Source organism: Serinus canaria, chromosome 2 (genome assembly GCF_022539315.1).
Source record: "Serinus canaria isolate serCan28SL12 chromosome 2, serCan2020, whole genome shotgun sequence".
Classification (NCBI taxonomy): domain Eukaryota; kingdom Metazoa; phylum Chordata; class Aves; order Passeriformes; family Fringillidae; genus Serinus; species Serinus canaria.
The window spans coordinates 69,616,840-69,640,144 of record NC_066315.1 but is presented as its reverse complement, the minus strand read 5'-3'; the positions used below and the strand labels follow the sequence as shown (position 1 = coordinate 69,640,144).

The window sequence follows — 23,305 nt, the reverse complement described above, 5'->3', positions numbered from 1 at the left end:
CATCTATTGTTTCTAGCGCTGCTTGCCCTACCCCACGTTGCTGCGTGGGACAGCATCGCAGGCTCCCATTGCTCTTTGCTTTATAGCTGCACTCTTAAAAATACTGGAAGAACTGAAATTACCTCCTCCAGGTTCATGCCAGGTTCTCTATCAAAGTCATTCAGACAACTTTGTTTGCTCAATCTTTTAGCATGAATTAAGCTGATTCCAGTTCCAGGTAACACAGAGGATATTGACAGCTCTGGCAAGAGGCTGATGTTTATTTCCTGAATGAAATTACACAATCTCTGCCCTTGCCATCAGTCGCTGCTAATTTATCTTTGGCACCCACTGCAGAGAAGCTGCTGCTACGCAATAGAAATTTAGATGTCTTGTACATAGCTCTGTTTTCCCCCTCTAACCCAAAAAACAGGTGCAAAACAGGTTGCTGAACACAAGCAATTCGACCATTCCTACCCCTTGCACTGCTACCAAGTACATCAGAGTTGCTTGTGTAACAACAGCACAGCCCATTGCCTTCCTGCTGTCAGCCCGGGAAAGGACAGGGTGTCCAGATGGGCCTGTTGCTTTGAAGGGAAAAACAGAAATCAGAGACACTCTGTCAGCTTCTGCTTTGTTGGATATAAACTTGCTTTGCTATAAACACTGGAGAAATATTGGAACATAAAGAGCTTTGAAATAGGATTTAAAAAGAAATCAGTGCTTTATCTTCTTTTTAAGAAAGGAAAAAAAAAGTGGTGTGAAGGACAGAGGGTAAGTCAGACAAAAAAAGAAAGAAACCGAAATTAAAAAAAAAGCAAAACCCCCAGAAAATTAGTAAAAAGCAACAGGAGAGGGAAGCAAAAATTGCCAATTAACATTCACATCAAAGGAAAATTCTCATCAAAACCTTTTTATTCTTGTAAGAAGCATCATGCGTTTCCAGTATGTACTGCAGTGAAGCGAGCACACTTTACACAAAAAAAGGCCCAAGAGAATAACCCAAATAGCCTCAAAGCTTGTGGAAACCATTTTACACAGCTGACAACTAGGACAAAACCCCACAGGAGCCCTGAGTGTCAGCATCACTGCCCTTGTTCACCAGTCAACTTCCAGCCTGTGCCAGCTCCAGGGGATCTGAAGCACAAACCCTACACGTGTTTTTGTGGATTCATTTATCCCATGTAGAGCCTCAGGCTGCTCAAGATGAACAACACCATGTCCCACTGCCCCACGGAAACCCCTTAAATGCTGCAGCACATTTGTTCCCAGTTGGACTGAGCCCACCTAAGCCTGGAATGCGCAGGAACCTCGCAGCGCTCCAGGTGCTGGGTGGAGGTAACTTTGCATCACCTCCCTGGTGTGCACTGGGTGGGTGGTCACACAGGACCCTGCATGTTTGTGAGGAGTTTGTCACCAGTGCTCCTACGTACGGGTGTGCCCGTGTGCCCGCTGTGTGAATTTGAGCCATGGCAGTGTCTTTATAGGGGCACCCCTTCTGTCTTGAAGCTGGTGAAGGGGCAGTGAAGACAAAGGGTGGACAGAAAGGTTTAGGCTCTGTCAGCAGGTCCTGTGGCTCCTGTGGGAACTTTGGCTGTGCTGCAGCTAAACCAGCTTTGCTGTCAGGCAGGCACTGTGCCCTGCTTGCTCCCACACTGAAAGGGGTCCCGTGCATCGTGGGCATGAGCTTTTTGGGCAGGTAAGAAAGACAACAACAAAAAAGAAAACATTTTAAAATTATGGTGACAGGGCAAGGCAGGACACCAACATACCAGTCCACAGCAAAACAAGAGCAGGTATGAAGATTAAAACAGTAATAATTTCTTTGCTGTTCAGTTGTCTATGGAGCAACTAATAGCTGTGATTAATTAATTAAAACATCATTAAACTTCAAGTGAGCTCATGCTCAGTCGGGCAAGAGCATGAGCATTTCAACTGTCAACTTAAAACAGACATTTGAAAACAGTGATCAGCTAATTTTTCCAGATTTTCTAAAATCTTTCATAAAGCAAAAGTCTTGCTAGTCAGAGCCTCTCTGCTAGAGCCCATGCTCTAGCCTCCAAGGAGGAGAGGAGGACAAAATGATAATTTGCATTCATATGGTTTTAATATTTTCCTAACTTTCTACTGGGCAAACAATTCACCTGGCTCTGCCAGAGCCTAAGTCACAGCTCCAAGTAACAGTTCCCATTTGCCGCTGTGTTTCCTGAATGAGATGGTGATACTTAGAGCCACTTTCCCAGCCCCTCGCCTAGCTGACTCGCTACTGCTGAGACATGGACTGAGAAGCAGCAGAAGGCAACTGCTCCAGCTGAGATTTTTCTAACAAATTACCTGTGGATGGCCATCAGGCCAACAACAGAGTGAGTCAGAGGAAATTACTGTTTATAGTTGACAGAATGCATGTGACACTGAGCATGTTTGAAAGCAAAGTCCCTGCCTTGAATAGTTTGGATTTAAATGAGTTGAGGCAGCAGAGGAGGAGCGAGGGCAAGCAAAAGCAAGTCCTGCCAATTCATGTTACAGTGCCTGATAATAGGTCACCAAGCAGGAAAGAAAACTCTGGCTGCATTATCAACATCAGGCCTGTGTCATGTGTCAGTGACTTATTTCCTGGAGATGTCTCAAAACAGCAGGGAACCTAGCTCCTGCTATGATGCTAGGACATTCTACTACGTTTCCATGAGTAATGGTTGAGAACTTCAGCTGAATGAGTCCAAAAATGTCAATTATTTCTGCAAAAGACTGGCAGACTGTACATGTGGCAGGTACCATGCACAGGTGGCATGGATAGATGGAAATCCAGTGTCCCTGAACTTGGGATATGAAAAAGGAAAGAAGTATCCTTGAGAGTTTATTCATCAAGTTGGAGACTCACAGGCAGGAAGGCTGCAAAGACGAGTAAACAAGAAAATGTCACAAACCAGCGACCTAGTAGAAAAGCTCCCATCAGAAGGGTGTGTGTGCATGTAGAAGTAGGGAGGGAGAGGAAGAATTCTAATTAGGTCACAGGGACCAAAAGATAAAAACAGGACAATCTTATCTAATACCTGGGTTGTCACTACACAAATGCCAGGACAGAGGATGAATGACCAATTAAAAGAGTTTTTACGCAGCTAATTATGACAACAGGGGATTTGTGGAATAAAATCCCTAGATTGGTACATTAATAAAAACCTAAAGAAAATCTGAAGGGGTAAGCACTGAAGCTACGCCACAAGAGCTACAACAAAAGCTGACTGCTCAAGAATAAAAGAAATGATGTTTTGATAAGAATTAATTATCTGCTGGAATAGCAGCATGGTATGAAACAAACAGTCCACTGAGTTCTTGCAATAGTTTACGTAAGTTACGGGAATGGCTTTAAGTCAACCATGATTACTAGGGTGAATCTGGTTAAGACCAAAAACATGTATGGAAGCCAATCTTGAAGCAAGCCTGTCATTCTGGAGGAAGGAAAGAGTAAACAGCAAAATGAAGATGTTCCTGCATATTTCAACATATTCCAAACTATTAAATAGCTTACTGTCAAGATAATCCCCTGAAGAACAACAAAAAAATGTGGAATATTCTTATTAAGAACACTAAATAAACACCAAAAGTAGATCAAAACACTTGACCAGAGAATATTCAGCAGCCTCTTTGCTTCAGTTGATAAAAAGAGCAAATTATGACAGGCAGAAACATGAAAAAAGCCAATTCCAGAGTATCTCCCTTAGCTACATTTGTTCTGCTCCACTACTTAAAACAAAAGCATATGAGTATATTCAAAGACCAGCAGACTTGAAAAACCAAACCAAATTAAAAACTTCAGAGATTTATGGAAGACTGAAAAGATTTGTATGCTTTTGTTATGCTAGACAAGAACAAAAAGGCAACAAGTTCATCTGGAACTTGATGTCAGTCAGGGAATGCAGAAAAATATATAAGTTGATTTACTGAGCTACTCTAACCTTGTAAGTATGTACATCCAGAGACAGACCACAAATGGTAGGAAATCCAAAACTTAACATCACTGTGAAGAAACCATCTGTGAAGGACATAAGCACATACAGAAGTGATTTAATTCAAAAATTATTTTACACACAGGAAGGAAAATGACATTTTTTCATATTGCAGTCAGAGTAAGCAGTAACACCAGAAGGTATAAAAACAATTAGTAAGCTAACCAGCCGAAGATCAGACCTCGTTAAAAATGTACAACTAATTTGTCCAGTATTTACAAAGGTTTTCATTATTCAAAGCAAATACAGCCTTTAATGAATTCTTTGATTTAGAATATTTTCAATTAACACTGAAAACTAAAAAGTGATTTTGCATGCTCCCTCATTAGACTATCCATCTGCTATGGATAACTTGGCTAAGAGGCTCGGTGATATATATATATAAATTTATCATAATTTCACAAAGACAGCAAACCAAAAAGTTGCCCTTGTAGCTGCAATTCTAAGCAGCAAAGTTTATTTGGAATATATATTACTAAAAACAACTTTCAACATCAAATAGTAAAGGTTCTGTTACAGATGTCATCTGAGCAAGCAGCAAGATGTAAATTTAAAACATACAGTATATTTTTCTTTGCATTAAAGATACAAGATTATACAGTTAAGCATATGGAAGCCCATAAGACAAATCAGCTTACCGCAAAAAGGAAAAAATAAACCAAAAACCAAAATGTTCCTGAGAATTTTAAGATTGCAGGATTGCAGTAAGGACTCTCATTTTTCAAAAGATCAAGAGATAAATACTTCAGACAGTGGCTTCAAACCTCTGAAGGACAGCCATGCTAGTATGTGGCTCACTTCTGAAGTGTTCACAAGAGAGATCTACCAATGAGATCTTGTTGCAATAAGGATTAAGTCTACTAACCATAGTTGCCTGTACCTATGCTGGAATTCCTGCCCTCACCCATTCCCTCTCCTCACATCCTCTCAAAAGCTGTCAGAAAGATTTGCAGCCCACTGATTCACATTTACACATTCTGATGTAAGACAAAGGTAAAGCTGTGTAACTGAAGGATTTTGGAAAAAATGCTTCATCATGTTAGTAAAAAAAAAGCTCAGCACCTTGCAGATCAAAGAATATTTAACTAATTTGTCTGGCTATTAAACACAGAAACAAAAGTCTAAGAAGACAATAAAGCAGTAAAAACTTGAACATAAAATTGAAGAAATACTCAACATAGCTGATGTTGTACTACAACATTTTACTTCATTAAAGTACAGAAAATGTGAAAATGTCACCCATCCTATGATTTATAAAGTACACAAAATATGTACATGGAAGAAACCAAACCCCATCAAAAGATGATCATATTTATGCATATGTACATAGAACATACACACCTAAAATGTGCAAATTTCTTTTAATGCAAGTGAAACAAAACATTTGCAGGATAGAGTTGGACAATGATAATGGAAGATAAAGTATTCTAGATATTCTAATGATGTTTCATATCTACAGCCAGTGCAAACTTACAAGGCACAAACTCAATGCTGATGCTGTAGTGTTTTAAGTTACATTCAGGCACATCTCCATTTGCAGTTCTGCAGAAAAAGAGCAATGGAAGTGCTACTTCTGTACTAAACTGCCAGCCTTCTCTCCCAGTTTAAGCACTAAATTGATGTAACCTATATGCTACAGTTACCAGTGGGGTTCTGGGTTAATTTATCACTGGAAAGGCTGTGGCTATAACATCTGTTCTAATCTCCTTGCATGTGAAGTATGCTATTTCCCAAATTACTGCCCAGACATTCTCCAAAGACTACATATATATCGCCAGCCTCAACATGTGGGATCTTAGAGGACATTACTAATGCTTTTTTCTAACTTCAGTCAAAACTTCACCAGGGAGAGAATCCAGATTTTTAAAACCAAAACGACAAATAAAACAAATCCAAACAATCCCCCAAGAAGAGCCAGCAAAATACCTTCTGAGTTACTTGCATTTAACAAACTTGTGTTAAATTGCATAGTAACAGAGTGTACCAGCTAGTAAAGAGTTAAAAACAAAAGCTTGCTGTTTAAGGCAAAATTTTAACACAGCACAGCAGAAAAAAAAGCCAAATAACAGGTCCATCAATATTTAACCAAAGTACTGGCCCATGTAGTCTTATCCTCACAGTGTTTTCTTTCTTACTTCCACAGCAAACCCACACTTGCAGTATGCTTGATTAGAAAATTTTGTTGCCATTCTCCTAAATGAAATGAGAGCAATTAATACATATGCTGATTGACTGATATTGAAAACACCTGACAAATATGTTCTCTCCCACCCCTTAAAAACGTTGTTGGCCTTACTGGAAGGTAAGGTCAAAACCTAAAACTCACTGGTGTCCAGGTCTAATATACTACCTAATATGGAAATAGTAATTTAAAGCTTTCTAGTATTTATTAGACATTACCACATCACTTTGCTGTCTCACCCTAAAATTGCATTTTTGTATTATTTTTCAATAGAAGACATTTAATAGACATCTGAGGAAAACAATACAATACAAAAGCTTAAGGGTCTTTGCAAAGGTATCTCCTATTCCTTCTGCAAAGTAAGAAAGGGGTGATTTTATTGGCATTTATTTCAAGTGCCATCAATAAAGACACGAGAATACTTTAAAAAGAAAAAAAAAGGTTCTAACGCTTCACACATATCTTTGGTTTAGCCTTCCTGACCAAAGTCTTCTGTAAACTTCTTCAACTTCTCCAAGTCCTGTTCATTAACTGTTGGTTTTGTGCTAGCAAGCGACCTGAGCATATCGGCCTGTCAGAAAAAAAACAAACCTGTTTTCAGAAACAAGTATAGTACCACTGCTAGCAATTTTGCTGCCAGGACAAATATGCATTAAAAAAACCCATTAAAAAGTTCCTATTAACACAAAACTTTAAGTAAGCCTGAACATTTCTGCCCAGAGGCAGCCTTTTAACTCTCTGAATACAGACAACAGTCTGTTTTCCAGTTTTCCAGTAACAAAATCATAACCTCAGGTTTAGATTTAAGCCATTCATCCATTCAAGTTTTAGTCATCTCTTTTTTAAAAAGAACTGACCTTTGTTTTGGTCAGTTACTCTTTTCAAGCCATGAATAACTACAGCAGATTGAGTGGAAAATAATCAGATGTTCCCATGTACCCTTCACAGTCCAGCAATGTAGAACAGGAGTTTGGAATTCATCTCTAGCAAAGTTTTACTGCTCTTGACTGGTAATTTCTGTCTCTTCAACTCAGTAAATTTCCAAGATAAATATTTAGATGCTAGGAAATGGAAGTTTTTTGGAAAAAAAATCACAGGTCTATGAAGTTGAAAGCAGCAGTTAAAATACACTATGAATAAAAAGGATAAAGAAAACTAATCAATTCCCAGCCAAGGGCAACTGAAAAAAGTAGATGCCCAACACCTCATATTGCTATAAATTACAGGTAAAATCCAAAAATTAGTATAATGGTTTTCCACACATGATATTTGTCTCATCAGACCAGAGGCACCCTGCTCAAAAAGAAGTAAAGCCTTATATTTTAAGGACAAGAACTGATTTTGGATACTGAAACATCTGCCTGTAGTGCATCAGAGCCCAGGTACCATTAGGAGCACATGAGGAACTGCTGTCTTTAATTCCAGGAAGGACTGATTAAAAATCCAATTAGATCATGCAGAGAGAAGTTTTAGGGCAGGCCTGCACCTGCATAAATCCTCTTCTGCTTCCTCAGTATGCAAATTCACACAGGAAATTATTTTCTGAAATACAGTGATGGTTCTATTTTCAAAGCATTGCCCATGATTCCCCATGAAATGCATTGACTTCTTTCATTCCTTACAAGACTGTTTGCACACAGGAAACTACAGGAACACAGATTTGTTATTAAGTGCTTCCTACAAACTTTGTACTTAAATACAAAATTGCCTTCTGCTGCTCTTGAGGAAAAATACAGAATGAGTGTCCAGCAATTATTTTTTCTTAAGCAGTGACCTAAAATTGAAAACTGCCTTACACATTTTATTCTCTAGACCAAAGCAAGTATTTTCATATGCACAAAGAAAACAGCAGAAAAAGCTGCTTTATTACCTGTAATAAATTTAAACCTAAACTACCATTATATCCAAAATCTTCTTACATTTTGGTTTTATACTTGTATCTATTTCATGGGCAATATTAACCTATAGAACATCACTTCCTAATTTACAGTGAATGTAACTTTCCATTTCCCAGTATTAATGCCACAGTGATGAGAAGAAAGTGTATCATGGTGCAGGAACCCTAAAGGTTTTGAATGAATAAAAGCCAAGTGAAAGAACAGTGCAAGAGGCAGATAGTGTCTATGGATGAAAGGATGGCAGCTGCATGCCAGCAGACAAGAATAAGAAATGCTTATCAGGGATAGACAGCCGTCTTTTTCATAGCATGCCATACTGTAATGATTTATGTTGAGAATTCAAATGTTATCTGGTATGCCCAGCATTTCTGAAAACAAACATCTCATCTAATTATCCTGAAAAAGACTCTTTATCTTAAAGTCTTTTCAGAGTTCTGCAAAATAAGAAAGAAATGCTACAAGGAATACCTACCATGGAAACTCTAGGCTCCAGTAATTTATCACCTGGGACCTCCATCCATGTCATTTCTAAGGCTTCAGGATCACCAGGAGAGCAAGGGGTGAATAAATCTACCATCGTATTTGGATTAGACACTGATGGTCCTTTTACCTAAAAATAAGAAAACACTCAGTTTATAGGAGTTATTATTTTGAAGACAGAAACCAGAAGCTGAACAGCACCCCAAGCAAAAAACCATTCCTTGATTTTATGCAGATGCTGTATCCATTGGGAACACATGTCCTGTGAAAGAGAAATTGTAGAAGTGTACTGGTATTATTCACCTTGAAAACGTGCAGCTGTAGCCCAATACTTAAATTCACATCAGGTCAAATCCCAGAAGCCACATCCTCTTAAGGCTGAGGATTTCTGTGGAAAACTGACATGCCAGGAAATCTGCTTGGTAAAGACCACCCTTCCTGCTCCCTGGTCACTTCAGGAGTTCATTCATGGCTAGTTAACAGCTCTCTAAAAGGTTCCCTGTGCTCTGATATCCCGCCATCCCAAGCTCCCAGCACCACCTGACCATCGCTCTGTAGGAAACAGCGCCACCTAGCGGGAGAACAAAACAGCTTCCCCCGCCCCGCGACAGACGGACAGACCCAAAAGGCTGCCCCGTGCATCTGTTCCCTTTGTGCAGTACACCGCCCGGTACCAGTGATTTGCCTTCCCTGGCTGTTACGTGCAGCACCACACACCCACGGGAACTCGGAGCATACACAGAGGTTAAAGGACAACACACGAACTGACTAGGGACAGAACTGGATCTGCTGTTCCAAGCTGTATTTAGAGCAAAATGCCGGGCAGCAGATTGTAATATTCAAAATGCAACTGGCAAACCTGCATTATCACACATGGCAAGGAAAGGTTTACAGTTAATTACTGACAACTGAGGAAAGCTCTGCTGAACTGAGGCAAGTTGTCTGTTACAACACAAATAATAATAAGATTTTGCTTACAAAAACACAAAATCACATCCAATTAAGGCATTAACAATACAAGTGGAATCAACTTGGCTCATGTCAGAGTGTTCAAAGCATTGCAGTTGTGGGGTTTTTCCTTCCTTTTATTTTCTTAAGCAAAAATAGTTAAGATGCAAGAAGTGCTTTTGAAGTTGTTCCACAAACTGTGACAACTGAGATAGTTATTTCACTGCTCCATGGCAAGCTGAAACATGCCTCAGATTGTTCCAAATTTGAACTAAACACTAAAAGCTAACAGCCCTTTAGCCAGAAATGCTATTGTCATGTAAAGTTAACAACAGATAAATACGTCAAACATGACTGCTTAAGGGAAGGAAGAATCTAGAAAATCCTTGATATATCAAAGTCACTGTTTATTTATCAACAAATACAGCTTACATCACATTGTTACTGTGAGTTGCAGAAGTTAAATTTCGTGCCCTCTCATATTCTGGACCATACTGGATTTCAGTGTGTCCTTCTCTTTGAATCTTAAGCTGAATAAGTTCATTGGAAGAAACCAGATTGAAAAAAAGGAGCATATCTTCAAAGTGAGTGTAGCTGTTTGGTTCAGGGCCCTTAACCCTTTTATGTCAGGTTGAGTTGCTGGTAAAAAAACTGTAATTGTAACTGAGATGACAAAGATCTGCTGCCAACGAAACATACATGGAACTTGACACCATAGGATATAAAATTTTTTCTACCAACCCTGCTCTTTTAAGAAGCAACAAATTAAAGCTTCCTTTTACAGCAATTAGCACCTCTGCAGAATATCCTGACCCACCTTCACCCAAAAAACATGAATTTCTGTAAAATCAAACTTTGCACTGAAAATATTAACAAAAAGTACCTTTAGTCTGGGTCTACTTTAAAATATGCTACACAGCAAAGTAAAATTTTATTCAACTGATACACATTGTATGTATTTTAACCTCTGTTTATAACCATTGATACTATCACTCCTTTTTTCCACTTAAGAGTTTAATAGTTTTCAGGGAATAATAAATTTGACTGAACAAAGCCCATCTGTGCAAATTCTCCAGGGGAAAGACATTCCCAGATGTAATGGATGTAGACCAGTGGTAAAGAATGCCAATTGGTTCTCGTACAGATAAAGTTTCTGAGATTCAAATATTGTGAAGAAATGTTACTTAAGTCAATACATAGCATGTAGAGGTAACTGGAAAATAAGCCAAACAATATAGTTTGAACAGGCTCTTTGGTATGTACCTATGTAAAAGTAAACTGTTTTTTACATTTCAGCAGTGTAAATGAAACACAGACCTTGCTCAGTTGTGTTGCATCTTTACTACTGTAATTGATTCAATGTTTCTACCAGAACTCTACAAGAACCCTAATTTTTCAGTTTGAAAAATATGCCAAGTAAACAGAATGTGCTTAAGTACAATCCATCTGTTCTCAAGTGGATGAGGGATACTTTTATTTTTTTTTCCAGCATGTTAAGAACCACTTAACTTGAAATAGAAAAAAAGCACTTCTGTAACATTGCCATTTAAATGGCAAACTGAATGCTTTTAACACTCTCTAGAGATATTAAGAGTCAGAGCATGAATATTCAGAAATGAGCTCCAGCAGACTTATGGCAGGACTAGGGGGGGTATGGGGAAAGAAGAACGGTTCTCCCCAGTCAATAAAAAGGACATTCATAAGCATGCAGTATTACCCCAAACCAAAATCAGTTTATTTGTAAAGAATTTTCAAATTAAGGCTGCTCTCATAGATGAAATAACTTGAAAAATTTTCATTCCTACTTACTTTTTTGAAGTGAGTCGCTGATTGCACTTTTCTAACGGGCTGCATCAGTGCATCACGGACAATGATGCTGATATCTGCACCAGAATAGCCATCAGTTCTCTTCCCAAGCTCTCGATAATCTGAGTCTTTTAAGTCATTTGGAGTTGACCCAAGGTGAAGTTTGAACATTGCAGCCCTGGCATGGTCTTCAGGTAAAGGAATATAAATACGCTTCTCAAACCTGGTTTAAACAAGACAAAACCAAAGCGTTTTTAAGATGCCAACTCATGCAGGTGCACAATGGAAAGAACTCATGCAAATGAGCTTGCTTTCTAGCAATATTAAAAAGCAGTTTCAGTACAACAAGCCTTTAAAAAAACCCCTGATTTTCAAATATTCAGCAACCTGTTCTCACAAATAATACTTCAGTTAGTATAAGCTAATATCCAGAATATAACAACTGCTTTCTTTCCATTACAAAATCCTTCTCTCCAGACGGACATTTTTCCAGCAGAGTTTGAGTCTTAAAAGAAAAAACTGAGAGGAAGAAGTCTTTAAGTGTTAAAGTGTTTTTGAACAGATTTCACACTCAAAGAAAGAACTGCCTGATAACAAGTTTATGCAACAACTTTCTACAGTCTCCAACTAAATTAAGAAAACACCATAGAAGGAAGTAAATTTGAAGTCATTTTCAAGAAAATATTGGTAACAGCAGTTCCTCCTTTGAAGCAGCATCTGTTCTCAGAGTGGAGATTACCTCTTACCAACTCCAAATCCTGCTGAACACAATAAACCTTATATACATAACAAAATGGCCCAAATCCATGAAAAATTAGTTTATTACAGCCATTGTTGTACAAGTTCCTTTAAGTCTTGTGGGCAAGAGCTAGGGAATTTCTCTTTCATGTTGCTGGGAATGAGAAAATGGTTTGTGTTGAGAGAGACCTTGAAGATTGTCTAGTTGCAACCCCCTGCCACAGGTAGGGAGACCTTCCCCTAGACCAGCTTACTCAAAACCCCATGCAACCTGGCCTTGAACACTTCCAATGATCCACAACTTCTCTGGACAATCTGTGCCAGTGTCTCACCACCCTCCCCATAAAAAACTTCTTCCTAATGCCCAATCTAAACCCATCCTCTTTCAGTATGAACAACTGTCCCTTGTCTTGGCATTACAAGCCTGGGGAAAAAAAAAAAGGAACATCTCTCCACCCTTCTAGTAAGTTCCCTTTATATACTGAAAGGCCACAATAAGATCTCTCTGGATCCTTCTCCAGGCTGAACAGCCCCACTCTTGTAACCTGCCTTCAGAAGAAAGGTGTCCTGATCATTTTCACAGCCCCCTTCTGAACATACTCTATCAGGTCCATGTGTGTCTTTTACTGTGGATCCCAACCAAAGCTGGAATTTCAAGAATGACTTGAAATTCTCAGCAATACCTTCATTTCTAAATCTGGCTCATACAACTCTAGGGCCATGCAGATGAGAAGTGACATCTGGAGGTGACCTGGTCCAACCCCAAATCAAACTGAAGTATGGCCAGCTTGAATTCAGTAAATAAATAAAAGTCAGTGTCAGTCACAAAAAAAAAAAAAAAAAAAAGAAAAAAAAAAAAAAAAAGAAAAAAAAAAAAATTCAATGATTCTTTAGTCAACAAAAATGGCCCTTATCCAAGCTGTGTCCTCATGACAACATAATCATATTTGTCACATAACTACATCTGCCCTCTGCTTGCTCTCCAGCTCAGAGAAAGATCCAAATAATCAGGTACAGGCAGTCCTGTATCTGTAAAAGTCCTTTATCAGCAAAACAGCAGTTAAAAATCACAAGTTATTCCTGACCAGTAGAAAAACATGGCATTTCTCTGTAAGGTTACAGTTCCATAAAAAAGTTCAAGACTACTCACTAGTTTGTTAACAGCTGAAAAGGAAAGCTCTACCCTCTCTTGCCCTTCTGAGGTGTGTACTTTCTAACTTGTCCCCTAAGCCTTCCAGAAAACAAAAAACAAGCAGAAAACTCCTGTTTCTTCAAGCATAATCATCTAACCAAGAAATCAGATAAACTACAGGACTGAACAACCTACCTTTCTCTAAAGTGGCAAGTGACTATCAGTTTAGCTAAGTCTACTTCATGGAATTGAGTTGCAGGACATTAACCATGTCTGCAAACATGAGCTGGATGAACACCTTAAGCACTCTCTGGCTGAAACTCACACCAGTTGTGAATTGCACACGATGAAAAAAAGTGCCATCATACCTTCTCCTGATGGCAGAATCCAAAACCCAGGGTATGTTTGTTGCTCCTAAGACCAAGATTCCTTCATTGTCGACACCAACCCCTGTATCAGGGCAGAAATAATTTCACAGTTTAGATGATAAACAGGATTGCTTTAAAAAGCCATCAAAATTTAATTGGGTGGAACTTCAGATATTTTTAGTATTTTAATGCAAGTTACACTTAAAAATACATGTCTTAATTTCTCTGTCTGATTTTGAAAATCAAATAAGCTCACCTTGCATCTGGACTAGAAATTCCGTTTTTATCCGTCTAGCAGCCTCGCTTTCATTTTCACTTCTTGACCCACAGAGGGAATCTATCTCATCAATGAAGATGATAGAAGGTTTGTTTTCTCTGGCAAGCTGGAACAAGTTTTTCACTAATCTTAAAGAAGGAAATAGCTTCAGCTATATTAATAATTACAACAGCAGAAACACATAACTTCAGAATGTCATACAGTCATTTCCTTTAGAGAAAGCAAGGGGAAAAAAGCATTAACATAAAGCTACTCAAAGAAACAACATTCTTCCAGCTCCATGACTCAGAATTACACTGAATGAGAAAGCCCAGCATAATAAAAAAAATTTAGAGTGCTCCAGGCATAATTTTGCAAAATAAAGCCCTTTTTCAGTTCACAGTTCTCCATGACAGCCTGGACTATACAAAACCACCAATTTAGAAAGATTCAAAAGAAAAAAAGCTTTCTCTAAATATTTCTAACTTAAAATAATTCTAGAGATTTTGTAAGAAATAACATGTATCTTTATACAATTTAACTTACTAAATAATTTCTGTATGACATGAAATATTGGTTTCAAATCAAATAAACAACCTAAAACAAACACCATATACTCCTAGCCATCTTTCATGAACACACTTTACTAGTTTAAAAAAGGAAAAAAAATAGGAACACGCTGGGAAATTCTTCATATTATAGCACTAAATCTCAGGCAATAATTTCAAATGAAGTCAAGCATAAAATCTAATGCCAAGTTAGTCTCCAGTTCTGTATTCCTTTTGCAACAGAAGAAAAGCAGCTTAAGGTTTCCAGCTTTCTGGGGAAAAAAAATAACTTACTTCAAACACTTTACCTAATTGCCTTTCTTTCTCATTCTATCAGCTTTAAACAGTGTTGCTCAGTTGTCCCACACTTCAAACTATTAAATCATGGTTATGACAAGTATGCTTATCATTATATGAAAATCCTTTCCCTGTAAACCCAGAGCTTTTTATTAATTCAGGAAATCTCTTTTGAAAGACTAGATGGACAAATTCCTGGACTTCTAGACTGCAGCCATGTCACTCATGGTCTTCTGGCTTCCTGGCCTTCTTCATACATCACACAGTAACAAACGAAGGGTTAGCATGAGCTCTGTGATGCTCCCAAAAATCTTTCTGAGCACTGAAAAGAGTTTCTCAAAATGCATCATATAATGGTATCTTTACATGGCACTGCAGCACGAAGCATAGAAACACTTATAGCTGGTTTTTAAAAAGACAAGACCATTCTCTTAAATTCTTTACAGCACCTTATCTCTCTAATAATTTCCTCTCAACAATGTTTTTCTGGACCTCTGGCAACTTACTTTTCACTTTCACCTAACCATTTTGAGACCAGGTCAGATGAAGATACTGAGAAGAAGGTAGAGTTGTTTGCTTCTGTTGCTACAGCTTTTGCTAAATAAGACTTTCCTGTTCCTGGTGGTCCAAATAGAAGAATCCCTCTCCAAGGCGTTCTCTTGCCTGCAAGAGAGAAACCAGCAGTTTTCAAAACACTATTTTCTGATTATCCTCCTCTAGGGTTGCTCAGAGGTTTTCTGCATCTACCCATGAAAATTCTGACAGATGGATCAAAATCTCTTTGTTAAGAGATCCGTTTGAGTCTGTGATACATTGGCACAACACACTTCACAGGCCCCAGTACCACTCCTGACTGGCCAATAGTAAATAAATGCTGTAATCCTGACCTGTAAACAGGTGTGGAAATTTAATGGGAAGGATGACTGCTTCTTTAAGTGCCTCTTTGGCACCTTCGAGGCCAGCAACATCGCTCCATTTGACATTTGGTCGCTCCATAACAATTGCTCCTGTAAGAAAAGATGGTCTAAGTTAGAGACGTACATATCTTTTCACATTTACAATAAATTCCATTTGGTGAAAAAAGAAATATAGGCCTATGTCTATACTGAATAAAAACAAGGCATTTCTAAGCTGATAGGAGGACTGAATTCCATTAGTCAAATGGATGTTATTTTTACAGAAATCTGTCACATTTTTTTACCAAAATAAACCATGGATAACCAGAACATTTGTGAGTTAGTGGAAGTCCTGGCACCATCTCATAACTAAACCACCACTGCACTTCCCAAAAAATTTGAAATTTCATTTTAAACAATGTAGCTGCACTAGCTCAGGATTTTTTAACATTCTCCAGCAGAGAAAGTAACTTGTTGGTATTTCCAGACATGCAGCAAACAGATGGATCATCTAATGGAAAAGAGGTTTTATAACTAGGGCTAAAAACATAAGAAAGGTTATATGAATCCTGCTTAGCTGTATAAGTATTTTCTTAGTCAAGGCACATTCAAAGTTTTGCACCAAGTCTCATTTTCCTCAGTCAATGAGTTCAGCCAGCTGAGGTGGAATTCAGCCTTCTCTTCAGATTGGTTAGTCTGGAATACTAAAAATTGTCTCTCAACTACTTCTAGATGGGAAAACTTGGAAACTCAGGTAATAAAAGGTTATTAGACCTATAATATTAGATCTTGTAACCCTAGCCACTACTTCTACTATCCGAGGTCAGACTCATGTGGGAAGAAACGAAGTCTGTATAGTGAGAGACAGGATAGGAGTTCAATGCTCATCAATTTTCTGTCACTTTTAAAAAAACAGGACACTGTCTCTTATAAGGGTGCATAGGATTAAATAATGTGCAGAGAAGTAGAAAAAGCACAGCACAGTTTCCAATGGTGATACAACTGAAATTACACAGGAACAAGATCTGGTAAATGCATTTGATCTTTGTTACAGTCAAAAACAGGAGAACAATGAGGTTTCTTCAGATCCATAAGCACCTTCTGGTAGGGAAGTTCTGAACAGCTCTTCATTATTAAAGGGAAATAAATATAAAAAAAGCCTCCTTTTTTTACTGCACACCAAACTGCTGGTAGCTGCCATACATTGCTTCACTGACTGTGTTCTGTATTTGAGTTCAAAAACCCAAACTATGCTACTGAACTGGGACAGCATATCACTGCATATAAGAGAATGCTGCCTGTTATTATAAATGGGCAAGAATCCATGTTTCTTATTCCTAAACATGAAAACCAGTCTTTTTGTGAAAACAGTCCTGCTTACACTACATATTTGTATCATTGTTTCCTTAGCCTCTAGGAAACATGTTAGTGCACTTGGGATTTTGCAACTTCTGCTGGAAAATGCTAGTTTGATAGGTGATACAATTTTAACATGAAGCACAGGGTGCAGGAGATACATTTCAATGTAGCCACTGTATAAGTTCATGGTACACATGTCCTTTTACTTCCATAAAGACTATGCTTTTGCACCTGAAGATTGTTGAGCCACTTACAGACATTAAGTTAATCCATAAATTTAGATAGCAAAAATATAGAAACTTGCTTGACTGAAGTGATCCCTATATAAAGAAAAGGATGCTTCAAATTACCTTGAAGTTGATTCTGTAGTTTCTTTTTTTCAGGGTGCTCTGATTCCCCTTCCCCATCACTGTCATTCCTGATTAGGAAACAAAATGTTGAAATACAATAAGAGAGACTTCTGTCTTAGCATAAAAATCAGAATGCAAAAAGCAGAAAACCCATCAGGCTCAGGAATGAAAGAAACACTGAGATGCTTTCAGACCTCTAGAGGTTTACATGACTGCAGAAAAGCAGAAGTACACTTTTCTATGATTTCTTTCCAATTCACCCTCCTTTGCCATTTCAACTTCCTCTTATGGGTTTGAGCCTTCTTAACACACTTCTGCGTGTTTTGAGCCAGCTTTTAGGAAACACAGCCCTTTTATCCAGCAACACAGAGGTGCTGGAATGGTTTGTTTTTAGACAAAAACAAACCATTCCATCTCTATCTGGACATGCAACAGGACTTGGCCAATTCCATCTAGTACTATAAAACTCTCATCAGAGTGAAGGAAACTGCAAGTTAAAGGAAAAGAGATTACAGAGGGAACAACTGGAGTGGAGGTCATGAAAATACATGCAGCCTCTGGTATTACCATTTCTTTCTATTATAAATAAGCCAAAGATGGTACAGCTCAAAAAATTAGGCTGATGAGATGAGCCGACATCAAAAAAGACTGAAAATCAGGTGAAGTTTTAAGAGACAACTGAGCAACTTTAGCTGTTCAAGACTCCTAAAAAGTGCAGTCCCACCAGAAGGTATAATCCTGAATCCTTCCTTTCTCCTATCCCCATAAAGGGAGTAGCAAAGGCAAAAGAGGCTGGGCTTGTTTGGGTGGCTCTGCTTGTTCAACTCTCTGATATGCAAAGTGAGAAACAAATCTAAGCGAAGGGAAGCAGTGGAGAGAACAGGCAGCAGCAAGACATTGGAAGGATTCAGTCCACCTTACAGAACTTTACCCTACACAGGGCTTTTCATCTCTTATCAAGTGTGACACAGATCAAACTCAGAAACCCCAGAAATCACCAGTCTGAAATTATTTTCTAGTTACTAAGTATTTAAATGCAGAAAGCCTTTAAAGGTCAGCAGGGTCCTTGCCATTAAATCAAATAATCATTGGATTCAGCTGTTAGTCTGAAGCAGCTTTCATTCTTCAGTGAATTTCCTCTGCAAATGTTCACATTTTAGTAAACAAGCACAGAAATGCTTGTGATTGTAATTCAAGTTATTTTTATTCGCCCACTTAGTACTTCAGCATTAGTAGTCATCTGAAGCATTTCAGAAACACAAGTTAAAATGATCTTTGAATAGTTGAAGTTTAGAATAAGCTGAGTTCAGGAAGTATTTTGCTTTACCTTCTCCAAAAACATACCCTTTTCCTTCAGCAGGACCAGACTCTTTAACTGGTTTTGGTGTAGTTTTTTCTCTCTTTTTCAGATATTCTTTCAGCTTTTCTGCTCGATCCAAGTATTCTGTACATTTTGCTCTAATGCTTTTTTTTGCTTTATCACCCTGTGCTTCATCTAAGAGTTTGAAGATAAACAATTCTTTGTTAACAGCGAAACACATGTGCATCAATCAAAAAACAAGACTACAGATCTGTCTTCTTTATCTCTTATCAATACACCTCTCTCAGGGCTCACAACATAACCAAACATCTCAACTACTTATTTTGCCACTATACCTTGGAAAGAACTGACCAGAAGGATGTCATCATGTAACAGATATCAAATATTCACCTGAACATTGCCTTGGCTTAAAATTTGACTCTAAAGGATTAATGACATCAGCACTGGAAGTTTTTCTGTCAGCCTTTCAAGCTCCTAGACATTGCCTTAATAACTGCTTTTCTAAAATAGCTAATCAAGAAGCTGCTTGTGCAATGCAGTTTCTATTTAGAACCATACTTGATTCTTCTATAGCCTGCTAATTTTAAAAGATAAAGAAACATTACATAAAACATCTAAAAGAACTAAGTGTGTTTCAACAGCCATGCTGTTCTCATAATCACTATTACAGTATTTCAAACCAACAATCAAAATTTAACATGTCAGGTTTTTGAGCTAAGTTTCCAAAAGTACATCAATATTGTAAAAGCACAGAAAGTGATATTCTGAGAAAGTCTGTAAGATTTAAATGGACAGGAAGTGATCAACACAGATTATCCTAATAATAAAGGACTATAAAGAAAACTATTTTTTTCCAAATCATTAAGATTTGTAAGTGTACTTTTGTCAGGCAAGCAACCCTAGCCCATTTACATTAGGGCTGTACCCACATTAAGAAAGCCCATTCCTTGCATACAAACACTGAATGTGGCACAAAAGGTATACAGAAGTGTGAAAAGGCATAAAATAACGAGAATATGGAAACTGAAGAAAAATTGTTACATACAAGTCCATCTCATATATTTTCTCGGCCAAGATAAACAGCAAGACTATGACATTAAGGAGCAAAAAATGTCAGCAGAGAGGCTTTAGAAGGGCAAGCAGCATGAATTAAAGGAGCAAAAAGCACTCTGCAGATGCAGCAAAGACTTCATGTGTAACATGGTTTTCAGCACAACAGAAATACAGGGATCCCTGTACTTATTGTCATATTTCCTGGTGCAGTGGCCAGCTTGAAACACTGCTACAAAAGTCCAGAGGAGATACAGCAAACACCTGCCTCCTGTCTTAAAAAAACCTAAAACAAAACACAAGTAAAAAATAATCTAATTTCTTACAAGAATGGAGCAAGCACACAACACAGTAAAGGTAAAAGCTGCAAAATATATGACCTCAGTCAAACTACAATTAGCAAGTATCAACTGTTGATGAGAGCAAAAATTTAAATACTGATGTCAACATAAGAGATTACTCTTGTGCAATCTGACAACTAAACTCTATTTAATCATCCAACACATCACACTTACATTTAACAACATGGAGAAAATACTGCACAGCATGTTGGTACAAGCGGAAGGCTTCCTCATAGTTTCCTGCTTTATCTTCTTGTGCTGCCTTGTTAGCAAGGTCTATTGCTTTCTGTAAAACAAACAAATAATTAATTGCTGTACCAGAGCATTTTCCGTGATCAGAGACCACTTAAGCTGTTACTGTTCTTTGATGGCCAGTTTTTCTGCTCCTCCTTCCTCCTCCCCCTCAAAATTGGAGGCAATTGATTGTCATAGATGGTGTTTTGTACGAAACACAAAATTTCCATCCTTTCATGAACAGCAGGATTTACAAAGTGCTGAAATTTACTAGCACACAGAAAAGTGCAAGTGAGAAGGCCAAGTTTTTGTGTACTAAGCTGGAACTACTACTGTTTTGTCTATGCGGTCTGTCTTACCAATCTCTTGCATTTCTTATGGAAAGATTTGGAAATCCATTATAAGGCTTGGGGGTTTTTTATCACAGACACTGAAACTTTGAACTGTGATATAGACATGCTGTTTAAGGCGTGGTTTAGGAGCCTACTTGACAGTGCTGGGTTAGTGGTTGGACTCAGTCTTTTCCAGCCTAAACAATTCTATGATTCTATGACTGATGACATCAGTAAACCCTGTAAACAGCAAAGTCAATATAGGAAGTACTTGATTACAATCACTGAAACTAGCACTATCACTCTTCAAACATTATGCTTGGAGATGTCTTCAAAGACCTTTGCTTAGCTTCTCTAGGAGGATTTAGATTCTTGATATCCTTGTGAAAAATTCCAATTATGACTCTGGTGGGAGAGGAGAAAAAAAAACCCAAACAGACAGAGAACATACCCAAATCTTAAGCACCAAAGATTTCTATGAGAAGTTATGAATGGATTTTTACTTTATTTCTTCAGCTAGTTTCAAATAAGTCTGACTGAGATCTAAGCCACTGTACTGCACACACTGTGCTGTGTATTTATTGTATCACCACTATTCCGTTGCTTGCTTGTAAGTGCTTATTACTTTTTATTACACTTTCCTTCTTGGAATGCCATACCACTTCCAGACAATTAAAACTGTCATTCTGACCACTGGCTCATGTAAGTTGAAATAAGCAGTCAGCCAGAGTTAACCAACACCAAATACTCTATAGTCCGTCACCTATTTTTTCCCATGTGGTTCCCTTTCCTAAGCATTGCTAGTAGGCTCGGGATGATTTTGTAATATCAGGGAGCAAGTTGAGAGTTTGAACTGCAGTACGAAGCTTCCATTAGACATTCCAGTACAGACACTCTTGCCACTGCTACACTATGCTGTGTTTCAGGCAGAAAAAAGCTAGTAAACAATAGCCATGAAACAAACTACAAAATATTGCATTCTATTGCTTTGTGTTGCTGTCTTGGAAGCAAAGATCAACTCAACAGATCTACTTGAAACCAAAGGTATTTAAAAACACTGAACCAATTAAACAGACTATGGCTCTGTTGTGGCAAGTGCTGGTGCACTGTAAGCATCAGTTTCTTCGTTACAGAACCAAAGTCTTTCCTTTGGAGAGGCTGGGAGCTCAGGAGCAGTTTCCCAGGTATGAATGAATGGACAGCTGCCTCCTTGCTGTCCATTTCATGCTGACTCCCTTTTGCACCTCTGTGCACCATTCAAATCTAGCAACAGAGCAAAAATTAACCCCTCAAAGTTATTTTTATATTAAAGTTCTTAATTGACTTTAATTACCACAGGGCAGCCCAGTAACTGTATTATTGCCCAATATCCAGGGTAACCCCCTGGATCCAGTACAACAAAGACAGTGACATTAATTCCATAGAATAAATGGCAAAGATCACCTGCTAAAACAGAACTGTGAGAAAATAGGGCATGTGGCAGACCTGCTCCTCTGAAATGGGCAAAAGTCTGCATCACGTATTGCCTGGTTTTCCTATACTCTTTTTGTAAAGAGCCAAAGACTATTACCTGGCTATTAGATTCTCAGCTCTAATACTTCATTACATCAGCTGCATCTTAGCCTATTACTGTGAAGAACACCACTGCTAGCAAACTGAAAACATTATTAGAAAGTTGTATGAACTAGGGCATAGATGACCAGCTCTAACTATCCCTGAGTCACAAACTATGTTTTATCAGCCCATGGGTTTATAGTTTGATGAACATCACCCAAGGAAATAATCTCATCTTAAAGAGATGTCATTCTTCTCCTGCTTATTATAGACCCTACAACATCTCCTCTAGCTTTGTCAATGCAAACATCACACTGCTAGTGTAAACACTGCATACAAAAATGATCACGGTTCAAACAGCCGAAGAGAAAAATGGGCTGTTTGGACCGCAATTATTTCACTTCGGGGTCTGTTTTGCCGGCCAGCCGCAGCACCGATTACACCCCCGGAACCGAGGGTTAACACAAGCGGAAGAGCAGAGCAGGCAAGGGCTTCCTACAGCCACCAGGAGCCTTAAGGCAACACAAGCCAAACCACGCGTCCAGAGCAGAAGCGGCAGCAGCGCTTCCCGGGCGGGCACTAGGCCCCGCTGCCCGCGTACCGCGGGGCTGGGGCCCCAGGACCCCCCCCGCAGGGTCTCAGGCCCGGGGCGATGAGGGCTGACCTCGAGGGCTCTGCCACCCCGAGCCCAAGCCGAGTCCCCCCCAGCCCCCTCGGCTGCGGTGCCCCCGGCCCGCTGAGCAGGGGGCGTTCTCGCTCCCTGTGCTCCGGCTCCGCCCGCAGCCGCGGCCCGGGATACCCCCAGCCCGAGACACTGCCAGCCCCGCTCCTTCCTGGCGCCGCCCCCCGCCCGCCGCCGCTTGCCGGGTCCGCCCCGCGCCGGGCAGGGTCGGCGTCGCTGTACCTGCAGGTTGCCGGTGTTGGCCGCCATGGCGGAGCGGCGAGGGGAGGGAGCGAGAGGAGAGTGGCGCGGGGAGCGGGCCCGGCCGCCGGTGGCGCAGCGCCCCTGCCCCGCCGCCCGCGGAACCCAAAGCGCGGCCTCCGCCGCCGCTTCCGCACCGAGCGCCGAGCGCCGCTTCCGCCTCCGCTTCCGGGCACGCCCCGAGCGCTCGGCCCGCCCCAGCCGCGGGTGCGTCCCGGCCCGCGCTCAGCCCCTGGGTCTTCGGGCTCGGAAGCGACCCTGGGGAGCATCCAGAGCAATCCCCCTGGCAAGGCAGAGCCACCTGGAGCGA

The 23,305-nt window shown here is 39.5% G+C and overlaps 1 protein-coding gene across 1 annotated transcript; it reads right to left on the bottom strand.

The window, feature by feature from the left end:
• Window positions 1-4,405: 4,405 nt before the first annotated feature.
• Window positions 4,406-23,143, bottom strand: VPS4B (vacuolar protein sorting 4 homolog B). Its single transcript, XM_009093914.4, has 11 exons — window positions 22,978-23,143; window positions 20,128-20,239; window positions 18,586-18,736; window positions 17,242-17,309; window positions 15,524-15,643; window positions 15,143-15,299; window positions 13,792-13,940; window positions 13,536-13,617; window positions 11,301-11,520; window positions 8,536-8,673; window positions 4,406-6,736 (listed from the first exon to the last, which is right to left on the bottom strand). The coding sequence occupies exons 1-11, from the start codon at window positions 23,002-23,004 to the stop codon at window positions 6,635-6,637; spliced, it is 1,326 nt and encodes a 441-aa protein (XP_009092162.3). The 5' UTR covers window positions 23,005-23,143; the 3' UTR covers window positions 4,406-6,634.
• Between the last annotated feature and the right edge of the window lie 162 nt (window positions 23,144-23,305).

What these genes read in the sequence shown, in the direction of transcription:
- VPS4B (XM_009093914.4), bottom strand. Translation starts at nt 23,004, where the DNA reads ATGGCGGCCAACACCGGCAACCTGCAG. An exon ending in TGGTTAGGTGAAAGTGAAAA is followed by an intron (nt 13,941 to 15,142) that starts GTAAGTTGCCAG and finishes TCCTTCTTTAAG; the next exon opens with ATTAGTGAAAAACTTGTTCC. An exon ending in CAGCGACTCACTTCAAAAAA is followed by an intron (nt 8,674 to 11,300) that starts GTAAGTAGGAAT and finishes TCTTATTTTTAG; the next exon opens with GTAAAAGGACCATCAGTGTC.